At 35.9% G+C, this 20,504-nt stretch overlaps 2 protein-coding genes and 1 long non-coding RNA gene across 4 annotated transcripts in view; 1 reads left to right on the forward strand and 2 right to left on the reverse strand.

The window, feature by feature from the left end:
* Positions 1-1,535, reverse strand: part of LOC116301626 (sodium/mannose cotransporter SLC5A10) — a 17,545-nt gene extending 16,010 nt beyond the window's left edge. Inside the window, exon 1 of the mRNA XM_031710712.2 lies at positions 1,156-1,535. Within this exon, the coding sequence (XP_031566572.2) occupies positions 1,156-1,251 (96 nt within the window). The 5' untranslated portion in view covers positions 1,252-1,535. The remainder of the gene's footprint in view (positions 1-1,155) is intronic.
* Positions 1-15,718, forward strand: part of LOC148908773 (uncharacterized) — a 24,078-nt gene extending 8,360 nt beyond the window's left edge. The window contains exon 3 of the long non-coding RNA XR_016120745.1: positions 15,653-15,718. This is a non-coding gene — a long non-coding RNA (uncharacterized LOC148908773). The remainder of the gene's footprint in view (positions 1-15,652) is intronic.
* On the reverse strand, positions 11,010-19,915 carry LOC116301627 (uncharacterized). Of its 2 annotated transcripts, XM_031710714.2 has the most exons (8): positions 19,729-19,915; positions 16,657-16,789; positions 15,621-15,905; positions 15,240-15,388; positions 14,775-14,886; positions 13,945-14,226; positions 13,317-13,471; positions 11,010-11,930 (listed from the first exon to the last, which is right to left on the reverse strand). In XM_031710714.2, the coding sequence occupies exons 1-8, from the start codon at positions 19,763-19,765 to the stop codon at positions 11,899-11,901; spliced, it is 1,185 nt and encodes a 394-aa protein (XP_031566574.2). In that variant the 5' UTR covers positions 19,766-19,915; the 3' UTR covers positions 11,010-11,898. The 2 variants fall into 2 exon arrangements, with proteins under 2 accessions (XP_031566574.2, XP_031566573.2); XM_031710713.2 differs by lacking the exon at positions 11,010-11,930 and having other exon boundaries at positions 12,610-13,471.
* Positions 19,916-20,504: the final 589 nt, after the last annotated feature.

A 20,504-nucleotide genomic window follows, 5' to 3' on the forward strand; every position in this document is an offset into this window, starting at 1 on the left:
TCAAGAAAATATTGCTTGTATTGATCCAGGTAAACAATAAGCAATTATAGTGTTCACACTACTGTGAAAAATGAGTCAATATTGATTTATTCCTGTTCGCAGATGCCTTTAATAAATTTACATAAGAAGTATGATAGGAATCGGGGCATAACGGGTTTGACGCCTTAGAACTACATATTCAAATAATTGATAGAAGCGCCATATGTTTGCTACATCTTTCACTGATCAAATGTAGTTAAGAAGATTCACTGTCTTATATCAGCGTGACATTAGTAGGTGTTGATATTTTTATATCGAGTTCAAACAAGGTGTGAACAGCTTATTGTATGCCTCAAGTGTTGGCGAATAACAACATTGAATCTTAACCTAAATATACTAAACTACTGCTGAACAGCATTGGGTATTTACTATCTAAACTACGAAATGAAAATAACTGGCAGAGCTCGACAGCTATTTCTTGATTGCCTTACACAAATAGGCTTAAATTTATGCTAAGCTATTCTACATTGTTTACTACCGAATTCAAAATACTTCCACCAGGAAAGTCTATCATGAAGATTTAACTTTTAAGTTTTGTATTAACCTAATAAAAGGCGATAGAATCTTGATATTTATTAAGCGCCTTGGCTTAAATTAGATTTTTTTACGTTACCAATAAAAATCGGTGTTTGAGATTGTTATCTTTGGGCGCGAAAACAATACGATTCATTGGAGGTGAAATCTACAAACTACCTTTACAGAACAACTTTTTTCGCAAAAAAGGCTTCTTTTTCGTCATTTCCTGCTAATTTATAAACGTTAGGTTTTACTATCAGGGATGCTAGGGTGTCAAATTACACAAAAACTGGCTTTAAAATTAAACAACTCGGCCACATGGTATTGTAAGAGCAGTTGTAAGAGAGCGGTAGGTTCATTCATCCAAGCGCTTCACACCGAATGGCTTCGAGAACAAAAATATTCGCATTATTGCTGTTACTAGGAAAATGTCTATCTAAACGTCTGAATCAATATTCTCATGACACTCCCAAACACAACAGAATTCAAATTGTACATTATCATATTCCACGTTGGCACTTTTCAACATCAACAAAGCGTACACAGGGCAAAGTACAAAGTTGGTTGAAACGTAGCAAACATTTACATATCCGTACTTACAATAAGCCCTACGCCAAGACATAGTACGAAATAGGCGCCAATAATGATCCAGTCGCCAACTTTTAGCGACTGCGATTTCTCGTCAAGAAGAGTCATTTTCGTTGAATTTCACTTGTTCGTAAATCCACTTGTTCTGAGGTTTCACGCTGGCAGAGCAAGCCACGTCGAAAGGGAAGAAGCCTACTTTTTGTTCTTGTATTTAAAAAAAAACAGCTTTTTAACTTCAAGCTTTTAGAGATTCTTGTAGAATCGAGGATGTTGTCTCCTATCGTTTCTAGAGTGTCTTGGTTTACTATTTTTTAGTATGAGATCGAAGTAAATTCACCATTAGTTACTGCGTTGTTGGTTGTATTACTCGGGATTGATAAACGATTGCATTTGTAGGCAAGCGAGAGGCGGGTTTGGAGGCGTGTTTGACAGAACCATTGTGACGCATGATAGACGCTCCTGATTGGACAACGACTTTGAAAAAAACCGGTTACTACTGGTTATTACAGGTTTTCAAAAAAACTTATTTTATTTTTCATCAAATGGTTTTTCATGTGTATTTTTCGAAGAAATCATTCGTTTGTGGTTGAGTATTGGATATCCTTTACGTTCACAAAAATCACTTTTTACGTTCTCATGTTATTTTTTGCGCGATATTTTGAGAAGATTCTCTGAATGACTTATGACGTCACCTTGTTGATAGTTTTCCGTTTCAGCCAATCGTTAAACGCAAGGATTATTTTATAATTTTTCTCTTGGGCTGCTTTAAGAGTAAATTTAGTTGGAATTGCCTTTATTTTTTCGATATTTTGTAATAAAAAATAAATTCGAATGCCACCGAGACCATAGGAAATGATTGTCATAACGAAAGGACTTTAACTCTCAGTTCCAGGGAAAAAAGTGGGTTGAAATAATGAGAAATTGCACGTAGTAAACAGCGGATTTTCTAGAGTGAATGCATACTTAAGTCTCGTGACTATTTATTTCATATCTTCCTCCTATGTACGTCAATGGCTGGTGACTAAAGGCTTTTCAATTCTCATAGTAAACGATAAATTTAACATGTATCTGTATCAGTTGTTTTCTAACCTTCTTTTTGCGAAGACTACTTCAAATGAAAATATAATATATTTCAAAGCTATTTTCTTCGGGAGAAAGTCTAGAATTATCCACAAGATAATCCAAACCACAATTTTTTAAAGTTTAATCTACGTCTACGAAAAGTAAAACGTCGTATAAAGAATTGTTGCATAAAAGTTGGGTCTTCGTTTGAAAAAAACGTTTCTAAGAACCATCTCTTTAATTCATGCATTACTTTATTTTATTTTGTTGGGTTTGTCTCTGTTGATGCGTCAAACTTTTAAATTTTAAATGTCTTATATCAGTTCATACTTCAAATTCAATAATAATTTACTTTTTCGGCCTAAAAATTAATACGATTAATTCAAGAAATGGTTGATTGAAAAGGACCAAAATTAGAAGTATTGTATAACTCGTTTAAGTTTAGCTAATATTTGTATTTTATTTATTTAATAAATAAATATTTGACATCAATATATCTTCTTCTTTTCAACTTCATCGATTTTGTTGATTTGTTTACTTATTTTATTTTATTTTCTTTTGAATTTTCTTGCAATAATTTTTTCCCTTTACTCATACGGAAGCTTAGCTTGATCATGCGGCTAATTATTCCAGACAGACAACCTGTAAACTGCATGTCCTATATAATTTATTCTGGCACGACTTTACAAATACCATTAGTTCTCTTTATAGTTTATTTTTTGTTGATACGTATAATTGTATTTTGGTCTATTTTATCCCAATAAATTTCACTGAAAGTTATTTTTTAGTCTTTAATATTTAATTTGCATCTCTCGTTATCGGCTAGGAATATATTTCATGTTGATAAAACGTCGATTTTGAAATAGCGTCTTTTTATTTTGACCAATAAAGACGTGACGTCATATCCCCAGTTTAGCTTTCATGCGCTGACAATAGCAACTGTGACGTCAACTGGGTTAATTAAAGAAACATTCTTCCTCTTCGAGACGTCTTAAGATATGTGGTTGTGCATTTGGCATGCATTCCAAAGATTCCATAGATTCCATTTTATCCTAATTACCCCTTATTCCAATAAATCTCGTGAAGACAACCAAATTTCTTCCATTCAAACAATTTTCCGTATTTTGTATCAAATAATAAAAAGCTTATCGTTTTGAAAATTTAAAAAAAAACATTGTTTTGGTATGAGATCCGTGTGAAACAGCGCGAGCAGGTAGATGGTTTTCTTCTCGTATCATCGGAATTGACGTTCAGTTTTTAGCCAATCACGATGCATGTACGTGGTATCTCAATTATTTTATTATTTATCAATCATATTTTCTTCGTTTCTTCTATTAAAGTTCTTCAAATCCATCCCTATCCTATTGTTTTGCTATCCTGCTTTCCGTGTGTCAATACAAAACACTTTAACTCGATAAGTGACCATCTTGCCTCGTACTTTTGCCACATATTAAGTGAGGGAATTCGAACAGCTATGACGTAACATGCAGAATATTTTACATTTTGACATATTTTTCAAATATTTTCGTAATTCATCAGTCGTCTCGTTTTATTTTACGCATGCCACTCTCAAAGCTACACCAATAATACAGTAGTATTTCGCTGCAATGATTAATCCAGTAACAACAGAGGAAACAGCATTTTGCAGATATTGAGAGATATATATAACTGACGTCAATTTTTATCGTAATAATTGATAAAAATCATTACGGTATCATTTGATAGTATAGATAAAATAAAGTTGTTAGGTTTAATGATTCTTCCTACATAGACATGCGAAGAGGACTGTGCAAAATGACGATATCGTTCAGGATTCAGGCGTCAAGTACATCAAAACGTTTGAATTAAATTACGGTTATTGGCACATTTCAGTTTACGTTCTTGGCGCGTTTTTGACATTAATTTTCAGTCCAATCAAAACATTCTCTTTCTCTGCCAACGAACGTACACATTTTGACAGCTTTCAAGAACGCGGTTACAGAAATATTCAAAGAAACCATTTATAAAGAATTAGAAAATAACTCGAAGTGCTTAACTTGGTTGTCTTGCTTGTCGACAACGTTAACAGCCGTTTTATTGTGGTACGTGATGTTGAGTGGCGTTGTGTTTCATGCTTTTGTTGAAGGGATATTTGTCCGAACGAGCAAAGGTCGACACTGATTGTTCAAATGTGGTTGGCGGTTAGTCTAACTAAACCCTCCCTAACTAAGGCATTTCTGATATGACAATGACAGGTATGGCTTACTTTTTATTCCTTCTATTCTATTTGTTACCAACAGTCCAATTCTTCGATCCTTTTTTGACAATTAATACCGTCAATTTGAAGCGAAGCTACGCTAAAATGCAGTCGGCACGTGACGTATTTTAACTATTAAAAAATTCTCGCTTAAAAATAGGTAAGCAAGAATTCATATGTCTGTAGCTTTTCGAAAGACGTAGACTATAAACAGCATCGAAAAGGAAACCAAAAGAGTCTTAATTTAGCAAGTCGGGATTTCCGCTTCCTTATTCGCCATACATGGAAACTTTCGATTTCATTTTCGTTTATATTCCCGGAAGAAGTTACGATGCAACACCACAACACTCAACATGTCATCATGAATTGGATAAACGCTTATCTACCAGCACGTATTAAAAGCGTGCCTTCCATTGAGTCCGTCTATTGCTTTGGTTCCGCTAGGCAAGAACTCTAAAAAAATAACTGTCCAGCTGCCGTTACACCAGATTTCAAAATAGTGCGAACTCTCGGGATTTCCAGTTTCGGTCGATCTTCGGCACTCGACCGACATCACTCGACGGCTTGGTAACCAGGCTAACCAGGCGGGTTACATATCTATCAATGGCAGTCATGACGAAAACCAAACTCGGGAACTGATCATGAAAGATATAAATCAGGTTTTGACAAGACCATAGACTTCAATATACCATTTTCATTGTCTGGAATGAAATTTAGAATTTACAATATTTTATTGGCTGTGTTCCCGACTAAAATTTTGAAGTAAACTAACGTAACCTTACGTATAATAAGCTTATACTCACATGTTAGCAGTCGATACCTTCCTCGTCTTCCAAGTGCTTTGACATCTCGCTGCTGTTTATATAGCTTTCTTATTTTACACAGGAATGTCTCGCCAACGAAAAGAGCCCTGCATGTTTCTTGAATTGTGGAGCAATAAATTATCTGATGATAGATTACCCTCCATCGCAGATCAGTTGATATGGTTTCCATGATCAGTTCCCAAGTGAAAATGGCATATTGATGGTCTTGTCAAAACCTGATTTATATCTTTCATGATCAGTTCCCGAGTTTGGTTTTCGTCATGACTGCCATTGATAGATATGTAATACGCCTGGTTAGCCTGGTTACCAAGCCGTCGAGTGATGTCGGTCGAGTGCCGAAGATCGACCGAAACTGGAAATCCCGAGAGTTCGCACTATTTTGAAATCAGGTGTAAATTCTTATTGAATTTCGCATGGTTAGTCATTCTGAATCAATTGTCGGTAAAATTGAAGTGAATTAATTTTAGAAAGAACTGATATTTTTTTTGATAACCGTCGGCTTGTTTGGTTTTTTTTTTTTTTTTTTGCTTTGGTTTTCACTTTTATTATTAATAATATAACACAATTGTCTATATTTGAGTCCAAAGTCTGCTCTGTTTTAGCCTTAACCTCGTATAAACTTTCGAAAAGTATAGCAAAGTTCCAATGGCAATTCATGACTTTTGTCTCAAAACCTAAGGTAAAGCGACTCGCGACTACGCACTTCAGTGTCCTATTCATTTAATATTAATACTGCCATGTGTCTTTCCTGTTTCCGCTGGCACAAGAAGGCTTTCAACTATCAAGCTGTCAAATTCTCGTCATGGACTGAGAGGCACTACAGACGATACAAAAATCGAGTCATAGCAAAATACAAAAAGTTGAAGCTCGGAATAAAAGCCGTGAATAAAAAAAGTTGTGTGAATAAAACAAGAACTTGATGAGACAAAATAAAAAATAAAGTGTGATGTGTAAGACATTAAAAAAAGGAAAAACATAAAAACAAACAAACAAACAAACAAAAGAAAATTTTTAAAAATGATGCAGTAGAAAATATTCAAGTAAAAGCAATGAATTCAGTAAACTATTGAACAATTTAGAGTTCAATATATTTATATTTCATTAATATATTTTTGGCGTTCTTTACGATTGCCTTTTATTAGTTTTCAAAACTGTTCACTATGGCGTCATGGACTAAGAAAATTACGCGAAAATTTCCTATGTGATAACGTCTTACTGAAAGTCTAAAGTTCACATTCCTAAAATAACCTCATATTTGAACCGCACAAAGTATCTACCGCCCATAGCCGGTATGTTTTATTAAATTATAGAATATTGACAATAGCGTCACGATCCAAAAAGACAAGAATTTCTTGTTGTTAAGTAGTCTGTCTTTCATTTCTAGTGGGAGGAAAAGAAATGAGATCGATCGAGTTTTTTATGTTCCAAGTGTTCTCACTGTAATTATCAGTTTTATCCGCTGATCTGACAGAGTTTTGAAGCTAGTATAGGATTATATTTTTAAGAAAAGTGATAGAAAGTGATTGTATATACATGTAAATTTATCTTTCTAACAACACTTGGTGACATTCATAAGCTTGATTAATTCGTATCGACAAACTCTTGGGGGTTGCGGTGGGGGTGTGTGTGAGGGTGTGTGAGAGAGAAATTGAAAGGTTCTTGTTGTAGATAGAAGCTAGACAGGCGTTATTATAAGCTATCGTATTACTTAAATCTGCCACCCTTATAATTAAATCACAAATTTTTGCTACGGTTACTATAAGAAATTCCGGTGGAGAAGTGAAAGAGGTCAACTTGTTTCAAGCCATCTTGTTAGCTCTACCTTGTTCCATTTTATATAGAACTTGGACTTCAGTCTTGTATATCTGTATTATCGATGTTGACACTTAACTTTCTTGTCCAATAAAATTTCACCACAGTTTTAGTGCCATAACAACATTATCAATAATCAAGAACTAAAAGGTTCTTAGTGAGTTTAATTGAAATTTGTCCCAATGTATTTATATGAATGAGCCAGACATAAAGCTAGCCACAGGATTGTCTTTACTAAAATATTGAACTGGTTTCGTCAGCGTAAACTGCTGAAAAACATTCTAGAGTGCACGTTTTCAGAACATCATATTTGTGCCGGTGATCAAAGACAATGATGACTGATTTTATTCTTACATTGTTTCCTTTCATCTTCATTACGACAATTTGAGAAGATTGTTCTTCCTTTCGATCGAGATGTCCGTATGATATCAGAAACACTCCGTTGGTAGGAAAAACTACTTTCGCAAGAATAATCCAAAACCAGTTGTTTTTTTTTTCCGTTTTTTTTTTTAATGTTTCCATGAGATTATATATATTATTTGTACGTGCTTGATGAGGCAATATGGTGCGAAAAATTTAGACAAAATCTATGTGTTTCACTAAAACGATCGATGGCGCGCGCGAGATTAATCATCGATAGCCAAAGTCGGTTGGGCAGGCAGGTAGATCGTAAATATACGTTCAGTTAATGTGTGTCAGAATTGATAATGACATCATGTGATGAATTTGTGATAAATACTTTGAGTGAATTGGATGGGTGGATTGATATATGGGTCAGGTGACTGAGATGGATGGATGTTAGGTGTGTAGGTGGGTGGATTGGTCGGTGGATGGATGGATGGATGGATGGATGGATGGATGGATGGATGGATGGATGGATGGATGGATGGATGGATGGATGGATGGATGGATGGAAGGATGGATGGATGGAAGGATGGAAGGATGGAAGGATGGAAGGATGGAAGGATGGAAGGATGGAAGGATGGAAGGATGGGAGGATGGGAGGATGGAAGGATGGAAGGATGGAAGGATGCGAAGGATGGAAGGATGGAAGGATGGAAGGATGGAAGGATGAAAGGATGGAAGGATGGAAGGACAAATCGTGAAAGTCCACTGATGATATCACAAGAAAATAACGATATTCGCATGCTTTCCAGAATAAAGATGAAAAATCATACGACCTCAAGCTTCTCTCAGGACCAAGCTTATGTTCCAATGATAACAATATTCTTAAATCCACAAATACTTCACCAAAGACAAGACCCTTAAAAATTCCATTAGCAAGAGTCATTTTTGAAGAAGATCGACTTTATATAAACTACTACTTATCGAACATGCATAAATGAGTCTAAATATACCAACACTTTCTGTCAGTATTCCCTTTATATTTTTAATCCAAATTCAATAAGACTCCCATCATATGATACAAATGGTATAATTTTCCTTGATTCAAAGTCCAATTTCCTTGTTTTCGTTTTTGCAATTGCATTTCGGTTGCTTAGCTACAGATGATTACTTATCGAACCAAGGAAAAAAATAAATTTTACTAGGCTCACACTGGATCGCCCTAACTACTAGGATTCGTTTATTCTTTGTATATTAATAGCTTCAAAAAAAAAATGCATTATCTATGATCACATTTTGAATTATATTTTTAAGAAATTTTGTTTTAAAAAGTTTTTTTATTGAGTTATTGTTAAAATTAGAATAACACTGGTTGGTATTCGGAAGATTTTTGAAAAGTGCAAAGGCTGGTGAGATATCATATAGCCTGAAGAAATGTTATCTATATTAGATTCTTCTTAGTAAAACTAAACTACATAATAGGAAAATATGAATATATTAATAATAACTGCGATATTCAACTCCTTATGAAAAAAAGTAGAGTTAACAGGTATATATTTTAATTCTTCCCTAAAATTCATTAAAATGACAAAACTTTTGAAGTTGTGTGATTATATGAATGAAGTTTGACATGCTTTGAGAGCCTGAGGGTTTCTTGGACGAAGATGAATTTATTAGCGCTTGGCAGACAACAAGAGATACCTAAGCTTGAATGAAGGAAAGTATCAATAGCTGTCTGGCCACGTCTAGGAAGGAGATTTTCAAATGGACAACAAAATCTTGATGGAGGAAGGGAAGGTTAATCGTTGTGCTGCTTTACGAAATCAAACAAGCTATTTACTATGTCACGACAACTTTAAACAGAAAAAGACATCGAACCCGTTTTTTTCTTTCCTTCTTTTCCGTTCAACTTTTGCCCTTTTTTATTCTAAAAATTAAGTTAATTAATTGGAATAGGAAAAAGATGTAGTGCCGAGTCGAGAGAACAGATTTTCGTATCTTAGTTACTGGAAGATTCACTCACATACATTTGAGACGAAAATAAGACCATGCTTACATTTTGTACATCTTAATTTTATTCAGAAAGAGAAAGAAAATCAATTTACAAAGAATAATGTTCTTGAATGGTTTAACAAACGAAAATCCATAAGTCCATTAAGATTTATGACTTTGAAATGGCTTCCAAATTGTTGCAAATAATTAAAAAAGTGAAATTAATGTATTTTATAACTATCGATAGAATGTATCATTATGTTTTGTTAGAGTTTTGTCACGAGAGCAGTAGCAGTAGCAGTAGCAGTAGCAGTAGCAGTAGCAGTAGCAGTAGCAGTAGCAGTAGCAGTAGCAGTAGCAGTAGCAGTAGCAGTAGCAGTAGCAGTAGCAGTAGCAGTAGCAGTAGCAGTAGCAGTAGCAGTAGCAGTAGCAGTAGCAGTAGCAATAGTGGATGGCAGTAACAGCAGTAGGAGCAGAAGCAATAGCAGCAGCAGTAGCAGACTGCTAGGATGGAAGTTTTTCACGTATCGCTGGATCGAAGAAGTTGACAGCAAATAGCAATTCCGAGGTTAAATAAAAAAAAACTAGGTTGAAATTGCATTGCAATACAATAGTGGGGGCGTTTAGGTGATGAATAGACGCCATTTTGCTGGAAATATGTCCCCTAGAGAGGCCCCAAAATACACTGCAATGCTTATTCGACTCTGTTTCCCCTCGACCTTCGATTGATTGAATCTTACGAATTTAAAATCTTAATATTCCCAGAAGATGAAGACCTTATCGGAAATCAAGCTGCCGGCTTAAAATTAACGTCTAGTCTGAAAAATCTATTGAAAGATTACTTTTGATAACTATCTCCATTTGTTTTAGCGGTTTAAATCAAAAAGAAAAGACATCATGGTCTGAATAATGAATAAAGCTTCCATGGCAACCTGTTGTCGCGTCATGAATGCCCCTACTTGATTAAAAAAAACTCCAAGTGAAAAATAAAACATGTGATAAATAAATTATATTACAATTTCCTCGATAATAATTATTGTACTCATCGAATGAAACTCATACAAAATAAGTTAAGAATCTGAGATAAATAATGACGGTACAAACCGTCGGTGTTGTTGCTGAAATAAAGATGAAGGGTGTAATCATAGTAATTAAGAATACACTGATGTTAATGCAACTTTAAGTGTGGTTTTTGACTTTGAATTTTTTTCAAAAGAATAATTTATCGAAAAACTCGGATCGAAAAACTTCAACTTCAAGTTATCTTCAAAAACCTGAAACAACCTCTTGGATTATCTTCAAGCTATACTCATACGAATTGCAATTTATCAGTCATGTATTGGGTGTATACGCACAACAGGGCCACTTATTTAAAGTATGTGAACGGGAACAGTTGCCGTAGGAAGGAAGAAAGGGTGTAGGGGATCATAGTACCTTATAAACAAACTTTATCAGAGCAATATCTTAGAGAAAACACTGCATAACCAAGTAAGAGTATTCAAAACTGTTGTCAGTATACATTTGCAGGGCACGGCAGCATTTACAGTTATTGGAGGGAGGGGGGGTTCGAAGGATTTTGGTGTAGATCACGTTTTCTAGATAACTACATGGGGGTACAGCCAAAAATCGAAGCGGAGATCAAGTGATCATGCAAAGCTCTATTGACAACGGTTCACTTATAAGTGAGACTGGGATACCTTGGTGCAATAATATTTTAAGTCAATCACTTCTTTCTTTACTAAAACCACAACTTTATTTTATCTTTAACAACTTTCAAGTTGGGTTACATTACATGACATGACATCTATTTATATATATTAGTACTATTAAATTATCTGCTTTATATGAGCTACTTATGTTTTACTGGTAAATATATTTTCCAACTATGTATGCCTATGTAATATAAAATATGTACAAATATGTTATGTTTTAGCTATATGTTATGAGGATAGTAGACCAATTCTACTTGGGCGTGTTGATTTCCCATTTCAAACCACTTGTCATTCTTGATATTAAGATTTTTTGTTTGAGTTGTATCCATATACATGTTTCTTCTCATGCGCAACCGTTAAACAATGAGACGAATGGCACATGGTCTGGAAAGGGAAACAGTACGTGGATTTAATCTTTACTCCAGTTTCGAGTTTTCTGTTGCTCAGGGTTTACCTTGACTTTGTGCAGAATATCCATGTATTCCAGTGAAGGTCCATGAAATTTTAGAGTGTTTGTGAATACTTTACCGTTGGTATTTGTGAATATTCAAAGACTGATTCAAGGCTAACCCTGAGTAAATGAGTCTGTAATCAAGAAACACGGCAGTAATTTGGAAATAGAAAATGGACTATTGCGCAAACCTGGCGCGAGGAATAAACACAAAAGGTTTTTTTTAAACCAAACTTCGTTGCGTTCCGCAACAACGCCTGTCTAAAACTGACTTCTTACTCACAAACGCCAAAAATGTCGTTTATCTTTTCAATTATCCAGTCAGTTTGGTGAGACTTTGGATGCTAAAAAACCTAAAAATTATGAAATAAAAATATCTAGTATAACTATCTAAACGACTTATAAATATCAAGGCATAGCCTTAGTTTTGTGACTCTTTGAACAGAATTCTGTACGCCAGGCACAGCCGGAGCAAATTTGGGATGACTGTGAAAAACGTACCATGAACGTGACGGTACTGCGTCCCAGCATTTTGATTCGTAACCTTTTTTTTGTTGTTGTTTTTTTTTTGTTGTTGTTTTGTTTTTTCCGAGCGCTACGATTGGTTCAAAGTATATCATCGATTTCGTAGGCGCTATTGGGTACTACATTTGGCGTTTCACAGTCAAATACAATATTCTCCATCCTGGACTTTACGTTTGAGACGTTCTCCCAAACATGCAATTTTAACATGGCTGCCGTCACGTTAATCACACCGTTGAAACTTTGCAAAAGTCTCGTCTACCGGCCCAGACATTCAATACACCAATTTGCAATTGTGTTCTAATAAACTTAGCAGAAGTCATACGACTCTGAAACAACTTAGCCTCCTCCGATGGGTACCCCATATATTCTCTCTTAAAATCCCCGTGTTAACTTTTATGGCAGAAGAAAACTAGAAACGAGAGAGGAGGAGGAGTAGGGAACACAGGAAGTCCAAGCAGCAAAAAAGAGGCAAGGAGATGCGTGCGGAGGAGGATAAGACAACTTGCGAAACGTTTATATGCTAGTTAAAAGTGTTCGCAGTATAGTTTTAACAAACGTAAATGGTAAAATTAGAATAGAGGCTTGGTACCAACTTGACAGGAGGCGCAACAATATTGGGCCTTTTCCTCCTGGGAAAATGAATTCTTTTTCGTGTAAATCAGACCAGACTCAATTGTTCCTGCCTCCTGTCATGGCTGCCATCACGTGGTGGTGCAAAGCCTCTAAAGGGGGTGTGGAATGTACCTAAGGATTAATAATTTAGAAATTTTATCTGAGTCTATTGTGGTTAAGGGATATACATACCAGATCCAAGGGATATACATACTATAGTTATCCCTATATATACATATATGTTTTTGCAGTATGATAGAGTTTTGTAAGTCTACGGTCTACTTAGGTCCACTGAACTTACTAATTTGTGCAAATTTGTGCAATTTGTGCGAAGATCTTACAAAGTTTTTCACGGATGTATGGTATGCGCTCTAACAATAGACACTTTTACAGAGTTTAGTGTCTATACTGCACCCTCCCTTTTACCCAGGTCCCATTTCTTAGTATCTCACCCCCCTGGATCTGACCTTAAACCTAAATTATTCGAATGTGTTATCGTAGCAGCAAAGTCGATAAAAACACAGAAACTAAAATTGTAAGATTCAATGTACGAGATGTACAAGCTCTGCTCTCAGAAGATGTCGTTTGCTTGTCGTGCGTACCTCGTGTATCGGATGGTTTCTCCGGGTCTTTGCCATTGTGACAGAAGGGGTTGAAATCCCCGTATAAGAATCGAACTGCATCCTGCATGCTATCATCCAGGGTGCAGTGAGATATGGTCAAGTTTCTCGCACAACTTTTAACCTCTGCGTAATCCCTGTAACGAAGCAAAAGAAGTCTGATGAAAATACAAAAGTTTTCAAATTTCGGTTGATGGATGGATGAATGGATGGAGGGAGGGAGGAGGGAGGGAGGGAGGATGGATGGATGGATGGATGGAGGGAGGGATGGATGGTATGGAGGATGAATGGAGGGAGGTAGGATGGAGGGAGGGAGGATAGAGGGAGGGAGGAATAAGGAGGGTGGTGGGAGGAGGGAGGGAGGAGGAGGGAGGGATGGATAGATAGATGAAAGGATGGTTGGATGGATGCATGGGTGGGTGTATGGATGGTTGGATAAATGGATGGATGGGGATGGATGGATGAATAGTAGGATGAATAGATGGAATGACTGTTAAACAATGAAGGAACATTATAGGGAATGACACATGGTCCAAAATGGGAAAACGTACGCCCGAACTGAAAGGGTCAATTTCCACCCCCCAAAATCTTATATCGAGATGTGACTTACTGGCATAATAAAGGATTAGCCTTGTTCTCTCTGTACTTCGTTATGAACTTTGCATAACATCTTCTTTGTAACGTCTCGAAGTATTCTTCAGAACACTGATCCCTTGAGAGAGGCAAAGTCTCGAGAAATCCACCCTCGCAGTATTGGTTGTATATATGTATTTTCTGGGCTTCTAACCCTTGTTTGATGTTCTTGTCTAGCGTCTTGGCATCTCTTGTCCCTTTCAAACAACGTTTCATTCTGCTAGAGGTACAAGGAAGTAGCACGGCGTCCACTGTTGCCCTGAGGGAACATTTCATCGTTAATATATAGCATTGATTACCTCTCACACTTTTTTGAATAAAGGTTTCATTCTTTTCTAGGGACTAGCCTGGAGGACCGTGTGTATACAAGTGGCCAATGGGGTATTCATTGAACCGCCAACATGGCCGCAATGTCTTTTGTTATTTCATTATTTCATTCTCTTGGGAATTATTGAAAACCAGCAATTCCATTGTTTGCCACACGGAAAATATTGCGTCACATATCCCATCTAGTCCCGAGAGGATTGATTTGTATTGGGGGACAAAACCATAGATTTTTTATTTATTTATTTTTAATTCATTTATCATTATTATTATTTTTGCATGAGAAAAGACGGCCTATTGTTTTGTCCCCAGAACTATTTCTCTATAGGCAATCAATGCAAGGGGTCTATATGTTGTCATTTATGTTTATGTCTTGTTTATCAAACTCAGAGAAGGCCCGAGGGTAAACCTTTTCTAGTGAGAGTCTTTAGTTTATAATGGATGTATTAGAACTTCATATACCATGCGTCACTATCGTCCTACCTGCATCTCGTCCCCCCATTCCTTTGTAAACTATGCATAAAATCCTTTATGCACTCTCTTGAATTGATGACATAGCGTCTTTGGCTGCATCTACCAAATTGACCCGACGATCCTAGATGGAGACATAACCAGGTTGTTAGTATGCTATTTGCTGACACGTAAAAGTATAATGATCGTAGTTAATTCTTTGATGTTTTTCTTTTCTTCCTTTAGTTACGTTACGTTTCTGCTCTGCTCTGCTCTGCTCTGCTCTGCTCTGCTCTGCTCTGCTCTGCTCTGCTCTGCTCTGCTCTGCTCTTCTCTCTTCTCTCTTCTCTCTCTTTTTTTTTTTGACTTATCTCCTATTCCCCAGTATTTTCCTCCCCCTCACCAATGCGAATCAAAATGAGATGTTCGCTAACACAACGAGAAGGCGATGACCCAAAACACCATATAAAATTCAAAGATTATTTTAATTCCTCTTACTTATTTGTTTCTTTAAAGGGTCTTGTTTGTTCCTGCAGTAAGGATTGTAGGCCTGCTTGTAGGTCGACACCAGATGGGGCAAAAATTTAGAGTTTTTGCAGTGTTTTGTCAATGCGGATATCATACATTTCTTGGCCTTGTAAAAATACCTTGGAGAAAGTAATAACGATCATTATGTTAAGATTATAAGACGGATATGATAACTTAACCCTCACAAGTCGGTTCCAAATTTATCGGTCCCTTAATAATGATAATAATATATTTATAACGCGCATATTTCATGTGGATATGAAACAACCCCTGGCCTAACAAGGGCCAATTCCAGAGGAGCACTCTTAAATCAAGGCTGAGACTTTGACAAGGAGTGATCTTGATCCTTACCTACATAAAGAACTACTTCCTCTGTTTTTCAGGAATCTTTTTCTAAACCTAACTCGACACTTAGCCACCTTCCTGAAGAACTTGGCTTTGCACTTTGGAAGGGCTGATCTCTTGTAGTGCTTCATTGAGTTGAACATCCCATCAACACAGAAGAACTCCTCGCTTGCTGTGTATACCGTTGATCTTTGACGGATCATGGCTTTTGTACTGGTGCTGATGCCGGGGGTTGCCAAGCAACGGGTCCTTTCTGAGGAAATGCATTCTCGGAGAGAAGCATATTTCGTACTAATGGAATTGGAGAAAATGATTTTAAATACAAATTTAATAGTCCTCTTTAGCTTGGACGTAATGTTGTGCCGTTTCAGCCCACGTGTCATTCCCTAGAGTATCATTTTTTTGTTTGAAAGTCACGCATGAGAAGACACACGAACTGATGAATGGCTACAACTTAAACAAAGAATCTTATGACACGTGGTCTGAAATGGGAAAACATTACTGTGCATGCTCGAGGAAATTAGATAAAATATTTTATTTCGTCGACCATGCGCAGTAACTAAAGCTCTGTGTACGAGATTATTTGAACGAGTGCCAGTGAAAGGCACGCATGCGCATGCGTTTTTCTCTATTGTCAATCTTGTACCCAGAGCCTGCGTTTCTTCTGGCCTGCGGCGAAGAACGAGGGCTCTGGCATAATCCATATTTTGGCGCATGCGCAATTTTCGAAAAGTGATATATAACCGATCAAAATAATCAAAGTAAATTTCAAATCAAAGAAAAAATAACAAAGTAAAAATCAAAGTATGGGTCATGGTAAGAATTTGAAATTGGGAAAATATTTTTTAATTTTTGGCAAGTCTTCGAACACATGCGCTGTTCAGTACCGGAAGTCCAAGAAACCCTGGTCTCAAATGGATTATGCCAGAGCCCTCGTTCTTCGCCGCAGGCCACAAGAAACGCAGGCTCTGGGTACGAGATTGCTTTATTGTATATACACCCCTGCAATATTGAGGTACTAATGGCTAGGCATTTGTTTTACCTGCAGTTGATTTTAGGGTCTTGTCGTAAATTATCCACAAAAGTGTTGACACAACTCCTACACTTGGCTTCGTAGTCCCCTACAGGACAAGCATTTACATATGTCCCTAGCCATGATACTACAATTAAGAAACCTGAAAAAGATTGAAAAAGACGGTATGTTAACACTTGACTTGTAAGCTCTTTAAGTTCCTTTAGGGATCCCTGTCTCAAGAGAACCACAGGTATACCACAGTAGGAAAATTAAAAGAAGAAAGAAGGTAGAAAAGACGAACTAATTCACCTTTTCGGCGCTAGCCTGGATTGTGTTACGGTCACTAAAAAGTTCGGACATCGTTCTCAGATTTCCATACAAATTCACTGACTTTAAAGAGAAAATCTAGGTGGATTTCTTCAGTAAGCTCTCTTAAGCTCTCTTAAGAGCTCTCTTTTACTTGACGAAGAAGGACTAGCGTCCGAAACGTCAGTAAGTTTTTTCATCTTTTCACGGTGTATAATTCACCTTTTCATCATTACTGTTTCATTAGAAACACCGACGCAGCTCACACTAGTTTTTAGCTAGTTCTCTCTCTTAAGAGCAGTAGGAAAAGCTTCAATCAAGCTAGAAAAATGATTATTTACTTGTATTTAGAGAACGAACTAAACATTAACCAAGTAAATAGTTCATTTAGAGTCAGTACATTTGTACGGAAATTCGAGAACAATGTCTGAACTTTGTGGTGACCGTAACACAATCTAAAACAATTTATACTCCGTGACGGCTAGCGCCGAAAAGGCGAATCAACATTATTGAATGTCTTTTATTTATCAACCGGAAATCTCGAGTTCAGGGCTATCTTTTTTCCACTCTAATGTTTTAAAGAGTTTATTCGCTTACTATAAAACTAGAAGGCATCAGAAAGGTCATTTAGCGGGCATAATTAGCTCATTAAAAGAGCATTTTACAAATACAAAGAAAAATCAAAGAGGAAAAAGAAGAACAACAAGAAGAAAAGCGAAAAAAGGTAGAATATTGCCGAGAAAAAATTCCAACAATTTGAGCTGAGCGTAAAATTCGGAATATGCTTTTAAAGTAGAGCCTACGAAGGACTGCGTGGCGCCTGCAAAGAATGCCGAATCGAGGTATTTTTCTTTTTTATAGAAGTTGCAATATTCTTATTTTTAGCCTGTGCTTCAGACCTGAATGGCTTCCAACCGTGATAAACGTTTAATCCTAATCATGTAGTGAAATTATAATGTCCTAATTTTATCACAAGAACGCGGATTCAACAACCCTACGTGACGTCCGTACCTAGTTTCGATTCTCAGACGTCACGAAAAAAAACCCTTTAACTATGAATTTATTTGGTCGTGCTCAGTTGGCTTCCAAAAATAAGCTGGAATTTTGGTTAATCAGATATGGTTAATAGTTTGAGATATATATAAGATAACAATTAAATTATTATTATTATTTTATTTAAGGTGACGTTCTTCAGAAAATATATTTGTTAATTCGTTTATTTTATATTTTCATTTTAAGCTTCGGGTAACCATTACTGATCTTTATCGGGGAAAATTCCCAACTACTACTATCCGTTTATTCATGACTTCAACAAACTTACGTATCAAATCTTCATAACTTGAAATGCGATTTCATAAATAAGGTTCAGTTTTTTTCAGTTTTAATGTGTAGCAGAATTAAATCTGTTTTTTGTTTTTTTGTTTTTTGTTTTTTTCAACAGTAAGAATACCCTAAATCTCTTAAATAATTAAGTAATACTTCAATCGTTTTATGAACAATCCTCTTTTAATATCCTAAACGGAATAGCCATATACTATATTTGAAATAATACTCATATTGCCAAATAATCGTACGAAATAGTATAATGATATTGAAACCTTTTAAGTGTTTGTTTGGCAAGTTATGTTTAAACTGAGTTAAATAGGGTTGAAAGTTTACATTTTTTATAGACAACTCAGATAAACGTGGTTAATTTAGAGCTCCTTTTCCTATATGCATGATAATGGTTCATCAAAACCTTTTTTTAGATTATGACCTCTGTTCGTTACATGCCGTTACAGCGCCGATGTGGGCTAAGTGATGTGGCGAGTTATGTTTAAACACTGAGTTAAATGGGTTTGAAAAATTACATTTTTTATAAACAACTCAGATACATGTAAACGCGGTTCATTTAGAGCTCATTTGCCTATATTCATGATAATCTAGTGTATCAAAATCTTTTTTGAGCCCATGACCTCTGGTCGTTACATGCCGCGTTACAGCGCCGATGTGGGCTCAGCGAAACTGAAAGCTAGAGATATTAAAATTTTCAATTGAGTTGTCAATAAAAAAAACATATATATAAGAGCTTATTTGAATTTTCAACACTGCCACTGGTTTTCCAACTATAATTCTGGCTCTTTCGAATTGACTTTTACAGATTGTTTTTCAAAACTATATTTACGACCAGAAGTAACCTGCAATTTTTCCGTGGGAAAAATCCCTTTTGTAGTTGCCGAGAGTTTAATAGAATTTTAAACGACACTGATCAAAACCGAAAAATAAATGAGGTTTTTTGGTTAACGTTTGAGGGATTTAATTTGGAACTATATAAGGAAAATCTCAGTTATTTTGCTCTAGATTGTATTTCATTCGAAAACGATACATTTACGTGCAGTGGAAAGCAAAACTTTTTCGAAAAAGCCCTTTTAAGGCTTGCCTACAAATTATTGATCCTTTAAAGTATTACAATGCATACACTTTTTCGGCTTTTTTGGAATTATCTATGCTGTTAAACAGGTTGTTTTAGAACGTTTTTCCAACGTTTTAAGCCGAAAGAATAGCTTTTTGTTTGAGGTAATGCAGCTTTTTGTCAAGAAATTTGATGAGTCGTCTTTTTTTTGTTTTGTTTGGTCGTGATAAGACCAACATACATACATACATACTTGTTTAAAGTTTAGTTAATACCTCATAATAACTGACTTCCTAACAGTAAGCAGTGAGAGGATGTGGTTGATCGACATCAAGTGTTTGCTAGTGGTTAACTAGTTTAACGCAATTCAAGAGTCAGACTACAATCAACTCAGCACTTACCTAATAATGTTTTAGCTTTTAAATGCAAATCTTTCATTGTTTTTTGGGTTCACTGTAGCTTTACCTTAAGCGCTAAGTGCGGTGTCCTCTATAGCTTCACACATTTGATCCACTAACTTAGGACAAAGCCATATTTATAAGCTAAGGTTGGAGTTAAGGGCTTGTCGGGTAGTCCCCCCAATATTGACTGTACATAAACGACGTCACAAAAATCAGCATGTGGTTAAATGATTCTATAAATAGATTAATGACGCAGTCCCGGAACAGTCAATTGAATTTGAAGCATATTTCCGGTTTTCTGAATAACTTTTGTTTAAAACCAGTTAGATTTATATAGCTAATAATTATGGATTTCATCATAGACCCCCTACGTTAAACTTAATTTCATTTACAATCAGTATTAAATATCTTTGATAAGAAAGGGAGCAGGCATTATGAAGTTTGAAAACATGTAAAATTCAACTTGATTCAAAAGTTTTTGTAGTGCATAATCACTTGAGCGAGTAATGTCAGTAGGATATATATATAGAGAGAGCACACATCATGATCAAAGGGTATGAGAATGGGAAAATATATATATATGCTTGGAGTGCAGTTTATTAATCGTGTTAAAGCATAATTTGTAACAGTAATAATTTATGTTTAAAGCCATTATTATCAGTTATTTATTGGTAATGTTTTCATGTGAATGTGAAGGAAGGAAGGAAAGGAAGGAAGCTTCTTTATTTTGCCACGGTAAAAACATCAGTCGATTGCCTAAAAATATTTAAAAGTAA

The sequence above is a fragment of the Actinia tenebrosa genome, unplaced genomic scaffold (assembly GCF_029948245.1).
Source record: "Actinia tenebrosa isolate PJP-AT-01 unplaced genomic scaffold, QUT_ActTen_1.0 PGA_scaffold3__52_contigs__length_22856419, whole genome shotgun sequence".
NCBI lineage: Eukaryota > Metazoa > Cnidaria > Anthozoa > Actiniaria > Actiniidae > Actinia > Actinia tenebrosa.